This window comes from Dermochelys coriacea, chromosome 2, assembly GCF_009764565.3.
Source record: "Dermochelys coriacea isolate rDerCor1 chromosome 2, rDerCor1.pri.v4, whole genome shotgun sequence".
Lineage (NCBI taxonomy): Eukaryota > Metazoa > Chordata > Testudines > Dermochelyidae > Dermochelys > Dermochelys coriacea.
Genome location: NC_050069.1, coordinates 225335252 through 225353071, shown reverse-complemented (window position 1 = coordinate 225353071; position 17820 = coordinate 225335252). Strand labels below are relative to the sequence as shown.

The 17820-nt window shown below is 42.7% G+C and overlaps 1 protein-coding gene across 2 annotated transcripts in view; it reads right to left on the bottom strand.

The window, feature by feature from the left end:
• EFCAB1 (EF-hand calcium binding domain 1) overlaps positions 1 to 17820 on the bottom strand; it is a 25171-nt gene extending 7351 nt beyond the window's left edge. Inside the window, exons 1-4 of one of the 2 annotated variants that reach the window (XM_038392397.2) lie at positions 17665 to 17820; positions 15192 to 15347; positions 9567 to 9671; positions 6186 to 6337 (exon numbers count right to left, since the gene is read on the bottom strand). In XM_038392397.2, the coding sequence (XP_038248325.1) occupies positions 6186 to 6337; positions 9567 to 9671; positions 15192 to 15347; positions 17665 to 17722 (471 nt within the window). In that variant the 5' untranslated portion in view covers positions 17723 to 17820. The remainder of the gene's footprint in view (positions 1 to 6185; positions 6338 to 9566; positions 9672 to 15191; positions 15348 to 17664) is intronic. The other variant, XM_038392400.2, reaches the window with a different exon arrangement.

Genomic DNA, 17820 nt, shown 5'->3' with positions numbered 1-17820 from the left:
CCTCAGGTCTTGTGAAGGCTCCAACGATACCTTATTTATCGGCAGGGAAAGCCTGACAGTTATGGAAGAGTGCAAAGTATCGAAGAGCTTGTGAGGTTTCCTCTGTACTACTTTCTCATAGTCTCCAGAGAGACTGCCATGTACTTGATGAGGTCCTGGAATTCACTGAAGTGATCAATGAGGATACATTTGAGTTAATTCAGAATCTTACGTTCCCCAGTTTTTTCAGAAGCAGTCCATGGATACAGGGCTACAACCCTAATGTAGTGTTTGTTAGCAACAACATAGCTGATTCATATAACAAACTTAATTTGGGTCTGATTCCACATTTGCAGCACTGGCCCCTTGTGATGGGAACCCCAGAATACAATGTGGAACTGTGGGATCACTGTGCCCTCTTAAGTCTCCAGCCTGGGCTGTCTCACACAATGCTATTCTAGCGCCAAGCAGCAAGACCCTTCCAAGTGCTGTGATCACTCAGCCATCAACATGTGGAGCTCCATACCCAGCTAAATTGCATGAATGCTCCCTGAGCCATTTATGAATCATATAGAGACAGGCACCAACCAATCACCCCAGCAATATACCAGCTTACACTGCTCAAGAGTCCCATGGACTCCGAAAGTTCATTAATAAGGTCGCCACTCCGACAAAAGGGTAGTGCATGTGCAACAGCCTTTGCTAATCTAAGCTGAGATTCCTCAAGCACTCCAACCAAAACCACTGTTTTAGGTAAAATATAAAACAGATTTATTAACTACAGATAGATTTTAACAGGTTTCAGAGTAGCAGCCGTGTTAGTCTGTATTCGCAAAAAGAAAAGGAGTACTTGTGGCACCTTAGAGACTAACATTTATTTGAGCATAAGCTTTCGTGAGCTACAGCTCACTTCATCCCTAACCCTAATCACGAAAGCTTATGCTCAAATAAATTTGTTAGTCTAAGGTGCCACAAGTACTCCTTTTCTTTTTGCAGATAGATTTTAAGTAATTACAAGTAGCAAGCATAGAGATCAAAGTTGGTTACCTAAAAAATAAAAATGGAAATGCAGTCTAAATTCTAACTTTAACTGACTAAGCAAGATTTGAATCAAACAGTCTCTCACCCTAATAGATGTTATAGGCAGATCACAGTTTCTAATGCAGAGATGGGGTTCCTTTTCAGCTTGGGAGCAATCTCCCCAGTTCAAAGACTTCGTCTTCTGGATGATCTTCCAAGTGTTGAGATGCAGGAGGAGAGAGAGACCCAGTGATTTGTGTTACTGTCCCTCTTTTATACCTCCTTCCAGCTGCTAGAAAGATCCTTGCTGTGATGTGGGGGTCAGGCTGCCCCCATTGTGTATGTGTCCTCTCTCAGAAGTCTCTGGGATAGTGGATTCTTCTTGATTGGCCATCAACACCTGTCTGGCCAGTGATAGTTGCTCCTTTGTCTCTACTGAAAGGCCAGATGTGGGCATTTCCCAACCTCACAAGATATTTCAGTAACACATATAGGAATACTTCATAACATCACACACAATGATGGCACATACAATTCAACGGGATATTAATGTTCAGCAGATCAAGGCTTTAAAAATGATACTCACGAGGCATACTTTGTACAAAATGTATCAATCATATGACAATGGTGAATATGGGAGTTCCAGGTTGGTACTCTGAGATACAGAGTGTTGCACCCATCACCATCCAGATCAATGCAGCCATACCGTCTAACTCAGTACCATGTTGGTACTGCTTTAATTTAAAAAAAGCAGAATGGAACAACTTCACCAATGACCTTGATGCCATTGTAAGAAAGACTGAACCAATACCAGAAATTATGACCAGTTTGTCAATGCCGTGCTGACAGTTTCAAAGAATTATATTCCAGAAGGCTTCAAAACAAATTATGTGCCAGGACTAATACTGGATTGGTATGGTATGCTAATCCTATTGGATTGGTATGCTAAAGATTGGTACAGATTGGTATGGAAGCAAGAGGAAGACCAAGGACAGGGTAGGCCCGTTACTCAGTGAGGAGGGGGTGAGAGGGACAACCTAAAATATGGAAATGGCAGAAGTGCTAAATGATTTTGTTTTTTCAGTTTCCACCAAAAAGTTTAGTAGCAATTGGACATCTAACATAATGAATGCCAGTGAAAATGAGGTAGGATCAGAGGCTAAAATAGGGGAAAAGTTAAAAATTGTACAAGTTAGATGTTTTCAAATCACCAGGGCCCGATGAAATGCATCCTAGAATACTCAAGGAACTGACTGAGGAGATATCTGAGCCATTAGCGATTATCTTTGAAAAGTCATGGAAGACGGGAGAGATTCCAGAGGATTGGAAAAGGGCAAATATAGTGCCCATCTATAAAAAGGGGAATAAGACTAGTCAGCTTAATTTCTGTACCTGAAAAGATAATGGAGCAAATAATTAAAGCAGTCAATTTGCAAATACTAGAAGATAGTGAGGTAACCTAAGTGCAACCCGGTGGAGGTGGGCAGGGGGTGTTTGTGTGCATATGTAGTAGATGACTCCATAGTGTGTATCAATGGTAATGAAAAAAAGGAATAGACCTCTAAAGATGAAGCCATTCTGTCAGGAGTGTCCTGGCTCTGCTGTATTTTCCCTATTTGGGTAGGGGATGAAGTCAGTAGAGAGACCTCCTTCATCTGCCATTCTGATGACCTGGTAACTGGTGGCTTAGCTATCACCAACCTCAACCTCTCAAGGAAAAGTGACTCTGGTACCAGTCCTACAGTTAGATCATTTGGTGCCTTATATGCTTTAGATGGCAACAGAGACAGGATAGATGCAGCAGATACCAAAGCAACGAGTTCTGATAGATTGGTGCCAGAGGAAGGGCAGTCCACAGATTTAGTTTGTACCTCATGCACATGTTTAGCGGTCGGTACTGAAGCACCAGAGGGATCTAAGTCAGGATGTTGGCTAACCTTCAATTGTTGAGTCTGAGATGAATCAGATATTTGCTGACTCTTGTATCTCAACTTGGTAGGCATCAGGGAGGGTGATCTGCATCTCATCTTACCTCTGGAGTGGGTGCTCCTTCCCACCCGTTTGGTATAGTCAAAGCTGGAATGGAAGCAGACGACTGGGACCTGTTGGTCAATGTAGCATCCTGGGAATCTTGGCTCACCAGGGTGTTCATGGAGAGGGACTGAACAGAGGACTGACATCTTGCTACATCCTTTCTTTTGGCATCCATGGAGGCTTGTACAGAGTACTTCATGAGGAACAATTTAGGCAGGATTCACTCTAGCTTTCAGAGTCTGTTTAGAACTTTAGAGGAATGATATATGGACATTGCTCAAGAATATGACCTTCCTTTAGGCAAAAAAGGCACCTGGTATACCTTCTGTTCAGCAACACTGAAGCGTCACACTTGGGCCAGGATTTAAGCCGCAGGGATTTTGCTTCTGCCATGCTGCTAGAGCTGCTGTACAAGGGAGAGGTAGAAGGAATGTGGTCTAATACTAAATATCTGACAAACCATTTTTTTTGCCACTGGGCAAAAGACGAACACTTCTAACCAAATAGCTAATTATCAATACTACTACTAACTAGCACAGTGCACAGAGATATAGGTGGAGAGGTTCTCTCTCACTGACACAGGCACTAATTAGAAACTGAGGGATGATTGGGGTCACTCTACCCTTTACATCCTTGGAGGAGGGGTCACCAGTGTCTAGAGTGCAGACATGACCCCATCTGCCACGGCTGGCTAACAGAACCTGATTTCACATGCACGGGATACATGAGCACCAAGAGTTGAGTTCATATTGATAACTATTCAAAGAAGAAATTATTTTACTGTTGCATTTAAAGTCACCCATAACATATGACATTTCTAACATTTGAAGAGTAGAATGGTTAAATTGTGAACTAAAAATGTTCTTCCATTACTTGTTCGTTTGTGGTGGGGTGAGTTTAAGCTACAAATACCCTCATATTTTTTTTCCCCTCTCCTCCCTTACATCTCTGTCTGGTGCTGTGTCAGCCCAGTCTTCTTCTACATAAAGAGAAACAGCAGTCAATGCCAATCCAGTGTCTGGATGTGTCACTGGGGAGAGATTCAAAAAACTCTCTCTGTGCCTGATATTGCTCTTTCCTTGGTGCTGACAGGCTAGCTCTTGTGGTACCTTAGAGACTAACAAATTTATTTGAGCATAAGTTTTTGTGGGCTAAAACCCACTTCATCAGATTTATGCAGTGGAAATACAGTAGGAAGATTGTGTGTACACACACACACACACACACGAAAAAATGGGGGTTGCTATACCAACTCTTAACAAGACCAATCGATTAAGGTTGGCTATTATCAGCAGGAGAAAAAAAAACTTTTGTAGCATTCAAAAACCAGTTGGAGAACACTTCAGCCTCCCTGGGCTCTCAATTACAGACCTAAATGTCACAATTATTCAACAAAAAAACTTCAAAAACAGACTCCAACGAGAAACAGCAGAACTGGAATTAATCTGCAAACTGGACATAATTAAATTAGGCTTGAATAAAGACTGGGATTGGATGAGTCATTACACTAACTAAAAGCTATTTCCCCATGCTAATTTTCCCCCAACTGTTACTCACACCTTCTTGTCAACTGGTTTTGAAATGGGCCATCCTGATTATCACTAAAGTTTTTTTTCTCCTGCTGAAAATAGCCCACCTTAATTGATTGGTCTCATTAAGAGTTGGTATGGCAACTCCCATTTTTTCATGTTCTGTGTGTGTGTGTGTGTGTGTGTGTGTGTGTGTGTGTGTGTGTGTGTGTACACACACCCAGTTATACACATATAATCTTCCTACTGTATTTTCCACTGCATGCATCTGATGAAGTGGGCTTTAGCCCATGAAAGCTATGCTCAGATAAAGTTGTTAGGCTCTAAGGTGCCACAAGTACTCCTCGTTCTTTCTGCTCATACAGACTAACACGGCTACGACTCTGAAACCTAGCTCTTAAGGGTTCATTAACAGAACTCACATAAGACCCTGGTAACTCTTGTGAATGACTGAATCTTATAGTCTGACTCAGTAGCTCATTACAATAAACTGGAATAAACAAGTTTTTTAAAAATGCTGTTGCAGCCGTGCAATGCTTGTTTATGACTCAGTTAAATCAGATGGAGTTTGAAGAATATATCAACGAATTTTTTAACTTTATTGTTCTTGACATTCTTAATACTACTCCATTGTTGCCAACTGTTGTGATTTTATCATGAGTCTTTTGATATTCGGGTCTTTCTTAAAGCCTCAACTCATCTTAGTATGTGAGAATCTCAGCTTTTATACTTTTTTAAAAAGTATGTTTTTAGTTCTTACGGTTATGGAGAAAAGCTTGAAAAAAATTAACCCTAAAATTTTAAAACATAGAAAGTAAATAAGACTCTATAATTACATTTTAAAATCTCATTATTTTTAAGACAATTTCATATTTCTATGAGCCTAACCTGATTTTTGAATGACTGAGGTTGGAAATTCTATTGTTCTCTCACACATAACATTACTTGAATATTAAACAATTTATACTTCTCATATGTCAAAGAAATGGTATGACAATTTGTCTGTTACTGGAAATGTTGCTACAACTTTAGCATCCAATTCTGCATTCATTACACACAAAAACAGTCGCATTGATAAGGCCCTTAGTTTACATGAATAGCCTTGGGGTTGTACTTTAAACAGAATTAGTAAACTGGAGAAGTAAGATTTACCTAATAAAATCAAGTGATAACATACAATCTTAGTAAAGAATAAAACTGTAGGTGACACCTTTTATTGAAATAAATACAGAGCAAGTTTGAGAATCGTATGTTCTCATAGAAGGGATCAGCTACACCTTGGAATTTTGTCTACTGGACTTCTAAAAAAATATTCCTAAATCTAAAAATAATCTTTAGTTGATTAGAAGAAAATATATTATCGTGATGAACTGCGCAAGGAAGGGTGGTTTTGTTGTTAGGACACTGGACTGGAATTCATGAGATCTGGGTTATATTTTTGGCTCTTTCTTAGACCTCCTGTATGACCAGGGCAAGTCACTTAGTATCTTTATGCCTCAGTTTCCATTTGTAAAGTAGGGATAATATTTTCCTACCTTTTGGAGTTGTTGTGAAGATCAATTCATTGATATTAGAAAGGTGCATCTTAACTAAAATAAATTGCTATTTAGGTTTAGTACTTGCCATTTTCTTCAGTGTTATTTCTACCAAGTCCTTAATTCCCTCATCAGGATCTTCTTCTGATGGTTGTTTTAGCAGGCTATTCTTCAGCATATGAAACATTTCCTCTCTTGAAATGTATCCATCACCATTCAGATCATAGACCTCAAAACAATCTTTTCAAAAGATAAATCTAATTTAATTTCATACTAATATTTCCCAAATCATTAGAGTTGCTTGATTTGCAAGTTGAGCTATGTGTTAGAACAAGTAAAGACAATTTTATACTGAGTAACTCCGGTATAAAGAAGAACTTGCCATGTACAAATGTTTTATGCTGATTGTTAATTATAATTTACTGATCGTTCATAGCTAATCTTCCTTTCAGTTAAAATATATAATAGAGATGGAACAAAAATATGCAATGCATAGTAAGTGACAGATTTTAAATAACAGTTACAAAACTGAGTGGTTATTTGGATTATAAGGAAGGCTGTAAGAAAGTTGTGAGTTTTTGGTCCTAAAGTTGAGGATACAGTTTTTTAAAGTTGCAGTTCGGGGTGCAGGTGTTAGTGAGTGGCTGGGGAGCTGCAGAATCTAAACCTGTTTTGTAAATGACTAGATGTCAAGTTGGCAGCAGAATCCTTTACCCTTCAACAGGGGCTGGATACCCCCTATTCCACCAATCCACAGGGTGGAGGCCTGAGCCCCAGCACCCTACAGCTGATCGCAGCTCAGATACTCCTGGTGGTCCTATGCAGGGCTGGCACCACCAGGACTGCCCCATCCCAGCCCTGCGCCCTGAGGGAGAAACGAGCCCCAGCCCCTGCCTGGTCCCACTCACCGAGGCCTTTTGTTTGGAAGGAGGGGGGAAAGACTGCTATTCATACTCTCTCCTGCCATTCCCTAAACATGTTTAATATGTGGTGAAAGTTTGTTTCCAAACAATTTGTAAATTGACGCCTATATGAAAGAAACTGAGTGAGAGGCAGATAGGAGAGAACGGACTCAATTATCCATACTACTGAGGTATTGTTACCTTTGCATTACAATTAGAGTACGAACCCTAACCAGTTCAGAAGTTGGGCTAGAAGATCTGAGCATGAGCTATATCTGTTCAAAAGCTGCAAATCAGGGATCCTTTAATGCACAGAGAGAATCTCAAAATACTATAAAAAAAGTTTATTTTTACTATATATTAATCAACAAAAATACTTGTTATTGCTTCGTTTTTGCTAATATGTGACTGCTCTCAACGAGTCTTGAGATACTGCAGTACAAGACACAAGTAATATACCTAACTTTCACAAGAGCAAAAATATGTTTCTGCCTTTGGATAAAATCCTGCCCCGTTGAAGTCAATAGGCATTTTGCTACTGACTTCCTTAAGACAAAGGATGAAATCCTGATTCTATTGATGTGCCCCAATTGTGGAGTCAGACAGCTATCAGTAATTGACAAATTCCTTCCCAATGCACAATGAAAATATAGACCGCATCATACTATATTCACAGTGCTAAACAGTCAAAATTCCACAAAGCCAAGCAAGGTTAAGACCAAAAAGCTCCAAACAGGCCAGAAAACAGCTATGTTATGCTGAGTATTTTTAAATTTTCTTTCCTTTTTATTTTTCTCTGTTCCTTCCTTTTTGGGCACACAGATTGCTGGCTAGTTTAAACTGTGGTGAAAAACTGTTTCCTCTCTCTTTCAAAGACCTTAATCTTTTAAATAGAACTTCTTAGCAAGTTTGGTAACAGTCTTACTCCCCTTAAGTCTAAAAATGCAGTTTTGCTTTTTCAGCAACAAACTGTGATGGTAGCCAACAGAGAGCGTGTCAGACAGAGTGGTTTGACTCACATTAATCTAATTTCAAAAGTAGTCATTTGAGTAAGGTGACCAGGTATTGCAGTGTTATGGGTGTTCTGGATGATGATACAAAAATTGGTATTGTTTCAGTATATTGGGGGTCTGTACCTCCAGCATTGTGATTATGTTGAGGTCCAGTTGCATCTGATGTTGGCTTCAGTATGGCTCTTTCTCTAGAATTATGTGAGGGAAATGAATTTGTGGAGCCCTTGACATCACTGCATGGCAGAGCACGAAACAGTTCAAAGGACAAGCCAAGCACAAAAGCAGCTGAGCCCAGATTCATCTGTGAAGGCATGGAAGGAGATGCTGCAGGTCACAGGCCTTGTTTAGACTAAGATAGAAGGTATATTTTTAAAACTCCAAAGCTAACATGTATGAAAGTTGCAGGTTGGAAGGCCTGTGATATAGATGGATATGGAGAAGACTGACAGCGCGCGCGCACACACACACACACTTCCCCTTCTAGCAGCAAATCTCTCCTTAATTGTCAAGTGGCTCCAAGTTTATCTTGGTTTTCAAACCGTGTCAAGCCCAGCCTTAAAGAACAAATGACTCTAAACCAATCCTGACTTCTGCTAAAACTTTCTGGTCCTTTCCTTTGCCAATTACACTATTAAGAAAAAAGCTTTCAGTCAGTAAAATACCCACCCAACCATCCTATTTGTAAGTATTATTCCAAACTGGTTTAGCCTACTTGTATTTGTCAATGCTTGAGCTGGTCAAAATATTTTCAGTGAAACATTTTTCTGTCAGAAAGTGCTGTTTTGTTGAAAGAGAAACGTGTCTTGGAAACATCTGTTTCAATGACAGGTTTGGCAGGAAGGTTTCTCAGGTCCAGGTTTGACTCTCGGAGGGCTAGGGGTGGGGAAGTTAGCGTGACTCTGTAGCCCAGGGGTTAGGACACTGGCCTGCAATGTGGGAAGCTCACATTCAACTCCCAGCTCTGCCCAATTTGGATGGAAAAAACAAAAGTCCAATGGTAACAAGCTTAGGAGGACTCAACCCAGTGGCATTTTTCCACCTCTTGTATCTGAACAAGCAATTGCTTTTGCTTAAAATGAATGCAAAAATTTTAAATAGTTCTTTAAAAAGATCTTAAAAGAGATTTTAAGATTAGGTTAAAGGCTATGCTTCAAAATCACAATTTCACCATTTTAGGCTTTTACTCCAGTGTCTAGGCCAGAGCGGCTTCTGGACTTCTCTGCACTGGCTTAGTCCCTGTGAGGCTCCTCACGAACAGCATTTCACATGGCTCAGTTTGGACCTTTAAATGTCTTTAATTCTTGGTCTTAATATCTTGATAAAGTCTTTTTCATGTCTGTGGGCTCTAATGCAAGCACAAATGGAAAACAAAATTCCAATGGTAACGAGTTTTGAAAGACTCAACTCAGTAGCATGAAATTGTTCAAATGAAAACCCTCCAATTACCCTGAATTTTATAACAGCAGAGGATTAGTATTAGTTACATTTAAAAAGTAGATTTAAATAGTCATAAATTTAATTATTACTAAAAATTGACATACACATAAACCTTACATTTCATCTTTTCTTCTAATGTCCCCCGAAGAAATATTGATAAACCTTCCACCCATTCTATTACACTGACACAGCTGTCATTGTCTGTGTCAAAAGCACGGAACACTGAAAAGAGAAGAAAGGCTAGATGTATTGCAAATGTAATACTTACAGGGGGGCAATGCAAAGCCAAACAATTCAAAATGATTTTGACAACCTGAAGAAATGGTCTGAAATAAATATCATGAAATTCAATAAGGACAAATGCAAAGTACTATAATTAGGAAGGAATAATCAATTGTACAAATATAAAATGGGAAATGACTGCCTAGGGGAAAGTACTGCAGAAAAGGATCTTGGGGTTATAATGGATCACAAACTATCAAGAGTCAAAATGTAATACTGTTGCAAAAAAAAAGCAAACATTCTGCGATGTATTAGCAGGAGTGTTGTAAGAACATATGAGAAGTAATTCTTCCACTCTATTCAGCACGGATAAGGCCTCAACTGGAGTACTGTATCCAGTTCTGGGGACCATACTTTGGGATAGATGTGGGCAAGTTGGAGAAAGTCCAGAGGACAGCAACAAAATGATTAAAGATCTAGAAAACATGATCTATAAAGGAAGACTAAAAATACTAAGTTTATTTAGTTTGGATAAGAGAAGACTGGGCGGGGGAGAATATGGTAATAGTCTTCAAGTACCTAGAAGGTTGTTATAAAGTGGAGGATGATAAACTGTCTTCCTTACACCTTGAGAACAGGAAAAAGAAGTAATGGGCTTAAATTGCAGCAAGAGAGAATTAGTTAGACATTAGGAAAAACTTCCTAACTGCAAAGGTAATTAAGCACTGGAACAAATTACCTAGGGAGGTTGTGGAATCTCTGTCACTGGAGGTTTCTAAGAACACGTTAGATAAACACTTGTAGGTAAATACTTAGTTCTCCCTCAGTGCAGGATACTGGATTAGATGACCTACTCTGGTTCCTTCCAGTTCTCCATTTGTCTGATTCTACGAAACAAGGCAATAGTTTCTTTCATTTACTATAAATATGAACATTTTTTGGCTGAAGATGTTTGTTTTGATTTGCTTCACTTTAGCAAAAATTCCCTTCCTCAACTACTCTGTTGAAAACCGTATGAGCCTTAACATCCATTACTATAAGAATGTTGCATCCAGGTCTGACAGTCTTCCACTCCAAACTCCTATTGGGGGATCTAAGCTATCACAAGTGGAATAGCCACTTTGTTCTGCTAGCTAACTGTTTGCTTTGCTGGGTTTATGCACCCCAGTAAGTAGCACAAATCCCAGAAAAACCTAAAGGAGATCCACCATTAAAAATATATTTGGAGATAGAAGGACTTTAACGATAATGTTTTGTCTTAGGCAGCCATGGAGGAAGTCATCCAGAAAATCCAACACACTTTTTTTTCTGTACACTCAACACCAACAACTTTCTGCCATCTTGCACGAACCAATATGCATATTTATTTCTTCACCCTTCCCTATGATAAGAAACAAAGCTACTGTGTGTAACTTTGCAATCAGTGGAGTCTGTAAATGCATCCGATGAAGTGAGCTGTAGCTCACGAAAGCTTATGTTCAAATAAATTTGTTAGTCTCTAAGGTGCCACAAGTACTCCTTTTCTTTTTGCGAATACAGACTAACACGGTTGCTACTCTGAAACCTGTAAATACTTAGTATTTTGCTTTGCATCTTAAAAATTCCTTTAGAACAATTAGTAAGTTAGGCCCAGATTCTCAGTGGTATTTAAGCAGCTTAGTTACAGCAACAACAATACTCCTGTACCATTTCAGTGAACTGAAATATTCACACATGAAAATTATGTGAAAAGAAAATTACATAGGTAGAGTCCAGCACTGCAAAATTAGGAAATGACAGAATTAAGGTTGTCTGGTCAACCTTAATTCAGCCCCCGCTTTTGTATATGCATTATGATACACTCTTTCATTACATGTTCACATACTATTTTTTCCACTGGACCAATATTTCATTCAGTCCATAGGATGACGTTTCCATATTCCTTGCTGGGGGAATCAGACCCAGTGATGGAATACCTCAGATACATACCCCCAGCATCTCTGTGTGTGGAAGTTAGTCCAGCTTTGCAGCACTTTCTCAGTAATGTCTCCTCAAGGCACCTTTATGCCAGAAGGAATTCATGCCAGCGCAATAGAGCTCGAAACCACCCCCTTTCCATCCCATGGGTCGGGGAAGGAAGCACATTTTTGTGCATTAATATTCCCTCATCACTCCTATCTGTCAGTGAAGGAAAGAAATCTATGTTGGCTCAGCAAAACCTCCATGTCAATCTGCTCTCAGTGCCCCTGCTCAGGGTATCCTCTCTAACACAGTATTTCCCCCACATTGCAGGAAAAGAGCAGTCTATAGGCAGTAATGCCTGACTATTGTCATCCCTATAGTGGCTCACTACAGAGAAGGGAGGTAGCTATGATAACATAATGCCCTCTTCTAGCATCATACTTTCAGCAGCTGGGAGGGAGCCAGCCATGTGGCTGCCCGACACCCCCATTCGTAAACCTCCCCCACACAACAGTGGAGGGAGCTGTCCTCAGCACAGCGGTGCTTACTCATCACCCTTCCTTCATCAAAAACAAAGGAGATATTCTCTGTGCAGGAGTACCAGCACATAACCGTTCCCTTCAGCCCTGTGGCATGGTGTGGCCCGAAGAAGCCCTTAATACCATCTGGCAGGGGTTTGGTGTTCTATAACAGCAACTCCTGTCAGGCCTGACAAACTCACTACTTCTCGAACAACCTCAGTTGAAAGACTGCTTGAAAGGACAGAGTTGTAAAATTGCTTTAGACAAGGTTAGCTTGTTAGAGTTAAGTTTTAGTCTAGTAGAAGCATTACACTTTTGTTTTACTTGTAACCTGTTGTTCTTATTACCCTTGCTCACTCTCTTAAAATCTTAGCCTTTGTTAATAAAAACTTATACTTGTTTTCACTATAGATTACAGTGCTGTGTTATACTAGAGCTGACACAGAGTTGAATCAAATAAGCTAGTTGGTGTATACTAGTCACTCAGGAGAAGCGAACCTGGTAATTATTGTGATTGTCCAGTCACAGGGGCTGAAGACTGCAGGGAAATGCTTCTGAGTGGGAGGAGGCTGGTTGTAACACTTTGGGGGTTCACTCAGATCAGTAAGGGGTTGTGTCACCACCTGCCCTGCAGCCCTGGGGGCTTCTGTGCTGTGCAGCTTTGGTTCAGAGCCCTGACACCAGCAACATGTTCACAGCACAATGGCCTCATCCTGGCTGCCACTACACTGGTTACTCCTTGCAGGGTGACACCAACAGACCTTCCAGACCTGAGTCTCCCCAGAACCATCTCCCTAGTGGTATCCAATCCCTCTCACTGGATCCTCACAGAGGTTACTAAATTTGTTGCCTCCACAGAGACAGAATACACACCAGCCTGCTAGATTAGCTGAGGATTTTACCCTTTGGTTTAATATTCAGCACTGAAATGATTTTGTAAAAGTTAAACAAGTTTACTAACAATAGAACCCAGATGTAAGTGATACCAGATAGAAGGAATAGGGAGAGAAATGGTCACAAACAAACAAAAGTAAAAATACACTTCTAAGACTATAATCTAATTTAACAAACTAGAGTCTTACCACAGTCATTCTTCCAGCAAGGCTGGCCAGTCTTTAGCCAGCATAGGCACCAACTTCCTCTCTACCTTGCTTGGCCCCCCCAATCCCTACCTGCACTCCACCCCTTCCTCCAAGCCCCATCCCTTCCTGCCCTTGCTCTGCCCCCAGTCTTGCCCCTACTTCACCCTTTCCCCCAAGGCCGCACCCCACCCTGCCTCTTTATATCCCTTCCCTGGAGCACACCTCATCCCCTCTCCCTCCCAGCACCTTCTGCACAGCGTGGAACAGCTGATCTGTTGCTGGAGGGAAAGGGGAAGCTGGCTGCCAATGGGTGCTAAGCATCTGCTAATTTTTTTCTGTGGGTGTTCCAACCCTGGAGCACCCATGGTGTCGGCACCTATGTTAGCCAGGAACAAACAAAGAACCCAAAGCACTTGTTTACTTCGCCTCCTCAGGTGAAGGATAAAGCAAAGTCTTTTTCCAGTTTCTTATATTCCCCCAAAGTTCAATGTCCTAGTGTCAAGAGCCAGGAAGGTCTGCTTGGGGATTCAGTCTCTTGTCTGCTCTGGGAGGGTGTGATGTGGGGGCAACACCATCTTGATGAAAGTATCCCATTCTGGTGAATTCCCATGCAATGTTTCCTGCTGCAATTTTTACAGTGCAAATGATGTCTTCCCTTCTGCTTGTAATCTGATTGCTTTGTTTATTGCTTTGCTGATGTTTCCCCATGGTTCATGTCTTGCAAGACAGACGGGGGAGTTCACAAGAAAAACCTAAGAAACCTAAGAAAATCTAAGAAAAACCTGTTTATCAACTTTTCTGACATGCCTGCTTTAAACACATTTTAGTCACATATTTCCAGCATGTCTGTATTGTTCTTTGCATGTCAACCGTACATATATCATGCAAGAATATTAATGATCAGTGAGTTGCTAATTGTCCAATGATAAGACTTCGTTTAAATAAATATGACTACAGTGTGTGGGGTGCCCTGAACTGGTCAGGCCAGCTGAAACTAACTGCTACATACCAGAGAGCCCCTTGCCCTCTGACTTGGTATGTTTTTAGGATCACACCTCCCCCCTTACAAAGCTGCAGGAGAGTTAGTCATTGAGTGACCCATATGCAGTTGGACCCTGGACAGAGCATATGCCACCATATTTTATTTCCCTTTTATATGCACACTCTCCATATCATATTCTTGGAGAATCACATACCAAATGTTAACCTGCAAGGCAAAGTAAGGACTGGCAGAGTCCTGGGGAGTTTGTTTGGGTGGCTAACTGAATGTGGGTGTCAGGAAGCTGATACATAATTTAGCACCAGCAAATCTCTCTTCATTGAGGCAGGGAAAACACAGAAAACATCACACATGGGTGAGAGATCATACTTGTGCAGATGCGTCAATCAATGGCTTTTTCATAGGAAACGTCTGTCTTCTGCTCTAAGCAAGAAATTGTCAATTTTTTCCATAGTTTGGATTATATTTTAAAAAATTGACTTTTGGACTTCTCCATTTCAAATCACACACATCACTTCGCCTGCCATTCACAATCCCACTTGCAATTGTGCAACATCCTTGTGGCAACTACAGCAACTATTCTATTCTGTATAGGTTCGTATACTGCACTCATCACATAGTATCTGAGCACCTTCTAGTAGTGCATTAAGCAATATGACTAATATCTGTCATCTGTTTTCTCATCTCCATGAGGGGAATGGTGTACAGTGGAGTGTCTTATTTTGGTAGGATTTTTGTTTGGGGGGATATTAATTAACATACATACAGCTCCTCCTCCTTGTTTTCAGCTATCTTTACAAGCATCAAGGCTCTTCTCTCCAATGCTCTTGTAGAGCAACAAGAACGAGAAGCCAGCAACATGTGAACTGGGAACATTCTGTGGACCACTAGCACGTGCTTCACAGACCAATTTCGAAGCTGTTGCCCTAGGTGTCTTTTACAGAAGTTACAGCCTTTTTTAATCAATTAGTCTCACCTCGGTCCATAATCATGTCATCTGTCATCCCAAATGTGACATGCAGAATGTTTCTGAACGTGTTACGATCTAAGCCAATGACAGCATGCCGATCACTGGGTTCAACCACCAGGGTGTGGAAGAGCTTTATGAGACATTCCACTTCAATTTTATTGACTGTGAAATAAAAAAAAGTTATAATAGAGGTTATAATATTAAGTTCCATTCAAAACTAAGGAGAAGCTGCAACTTTAACATTATAATAAACCTTTAACAAATTTTTAAAAACCAACAAAATATGAAGTAAATACCTCTCAGGGACAGAAGCCCCTTTCCTGAGGAGGCATGAGATGTTAGGCATTTTTTTTCCAGAAGGAGAGGTAACACTAGCTCAGCTCTATGTAAAAGAGGATACTATCATTTTATTAATTTTCAGTGGGTTTTAAACTCTGTAATGCTGTCAAGATGAGAAGTGACAAGAGGACTATTGTTTCAGTCTGCCATTATATTTAAAAATATCACTAATAAAGCTGGAGAAATTCTATATAAAGGCTTTTAAAATCAGGATTCATAATACTTTGGTACTTTTTTCTTTTAACTGTTCCACATTTGAAATTGGTCTCTTCAGCATCAGACTGAACCACCAACTCATCAGCTCCAATGCCATTTCCATTCCCATGACTTCAGGTCACAAGAAAACAATAGGACACTTGTTTTCAATATACCTTAAAAACTTGTGTCCATATATAGCTTAATATAGGCTTAAAAGAAAGAAGCAAGCATCTTCTAGCCCTCTCTCCTTTCTCTCAGCTACCCATCCTTTTCTTAAATATTATAACAAATGTGTGACCAACAAGAGCTTCATGGCTTTCATTGTACTGTTCCCTATATTGATTTCACTGTGACAGCTAAAGTAGACCTCGCATCTTCCTACTCAAGATGAAGGAGATTCCCAATTAGCTTTTAGCAAGGCCTTTACAAACTAATTAGTTATGACTCCATCTTGTAATAGGCCATGTTACACACTGGTCAGGTCTTTACAACATATAGAGACTGGTATGTTCCCCATCTTAATTTCAGAGCCCAAATTTTGAAAGGCCTACAACAGTGTAAGAACTTAATAGAGATACAGAGTGAATATACAACATACTGTGTGGCAGATACATAAGGAGTGAGTGGGATCCAGTAGGACTGATTCTGTAAGGGGACCGACATGGGTTTTCTAAGGGAGCTGGAAGAGTTTTGAGGGCGCTAGTTCCACGACAATGGGGAATTGCAGGTGAATTCCTGGGAGTTGTTTCCATGGGGATGGGGGAACTGCAGGGGAATGCCTGGGGCCGGGGTGGGCATTAGGGCCTGGATCCCTGGGGCTGCAGGGGAATGTCTGGGGCTGGGCTGGGGATTAGGGCCTGGATCCCTGGGGCTGCAGGGGAATGCCTGGGGCTGGGCTGGGGATTAGGGCCTGGATCCCTGGGGCTGCAGGGGAATGCCTGGGGCCAGGGTGGGCATTAGGGCCTGGATCCCTGGGGCTGCAGGGGAATGCCTGGGGCCGGGGTGGGCATTAGGGCCTGGATCCCTGGGGCTGCAGGGGAATGCCTGGGGCCGGGGTGGGCATTAGGGCCTGGATCCCTGGGGCTGCAGGGGAATGCCTGGGGCCGGGGTGGGCATTAGGGCCTGGATCCCTGGGGCTGCAGGGGAATGCCTGGGGCCGGGGTGGGCATTAGGGCCTGGATCCCTGGGGCTGCAGGGGAATGTCTGGGGCTGGGCTGGGGATTAGGGCCTGGATCCCTGGGGCTGCAGGGGAATGCCTGGGGCCGGGGTGGGCATTAGGGCCTGGATCCCTGGGGCTGCAGGGGAATGTCTGGGGCTGGGCTGGGGATTAGGGCCTGGATCCCTGGGGCTGCAGGGGAATGCCTGGGGCCGGGGTGGGCATTAGGGCCTGGATCCCTGGGGCTGCAGGGGAATGCCTGGGGCCGGGGTGGGCATTAGGGCCTGGATCCCTGGGGCTGCAGGGGAATGCCTGGGGCTGGGCTGGGGATTAGGGCCTGGATCCCTGGGGCTGCAGGGGAATGCCTGGGGCCGGGGTGGGCATTAGGGCCTGGATCCCTGGGGCTGCAGGGGAATGCCTGGGGCCGGGGTGGGCATTAGGGCCTGGATCCCTGGGGCTGCAGGGGAATGCCTGGGGCCGGGGTGGGCATTAGGGCCTGGATCCCTGGGGCTGCAGGGGAATGCCTGGGGCCGGGGTGGGCATTAGGGCCTGGATCCCTGGGGCTGCAGGGGAATGCCTGGGGCCGGGCTGGGGATTAGGGCCTGGAGCCATGGGGGCTGCAGGGGAACACCTGGGGATGGGATGGGCGTTAGGGGGCTGGAGCCATGGGGAGGGGGGTGCAGAGGAGGTGCTGGGGTGGTGAAGAGGTTGCTGGGCGGGGCTGGGAACTGCTGGGGGAGCCCGGGGCGTGGGCCGCAGCCCAGGGGGGCCGTGCCCCGCACTCACAGTGCTTCGCGGTCCTGCACAGCGACTCTGCGAGCTTCTGCAGCTTCTTCCTGTTCATGGCGCTCTCGAGCCGGCGCGGCCCGCGCCCAGCAGCGGCTCGCCTCCTCGGAGCCGCGCGCTGTCACCATGGCAACAGAAGACCGGGGACCGGCCAAT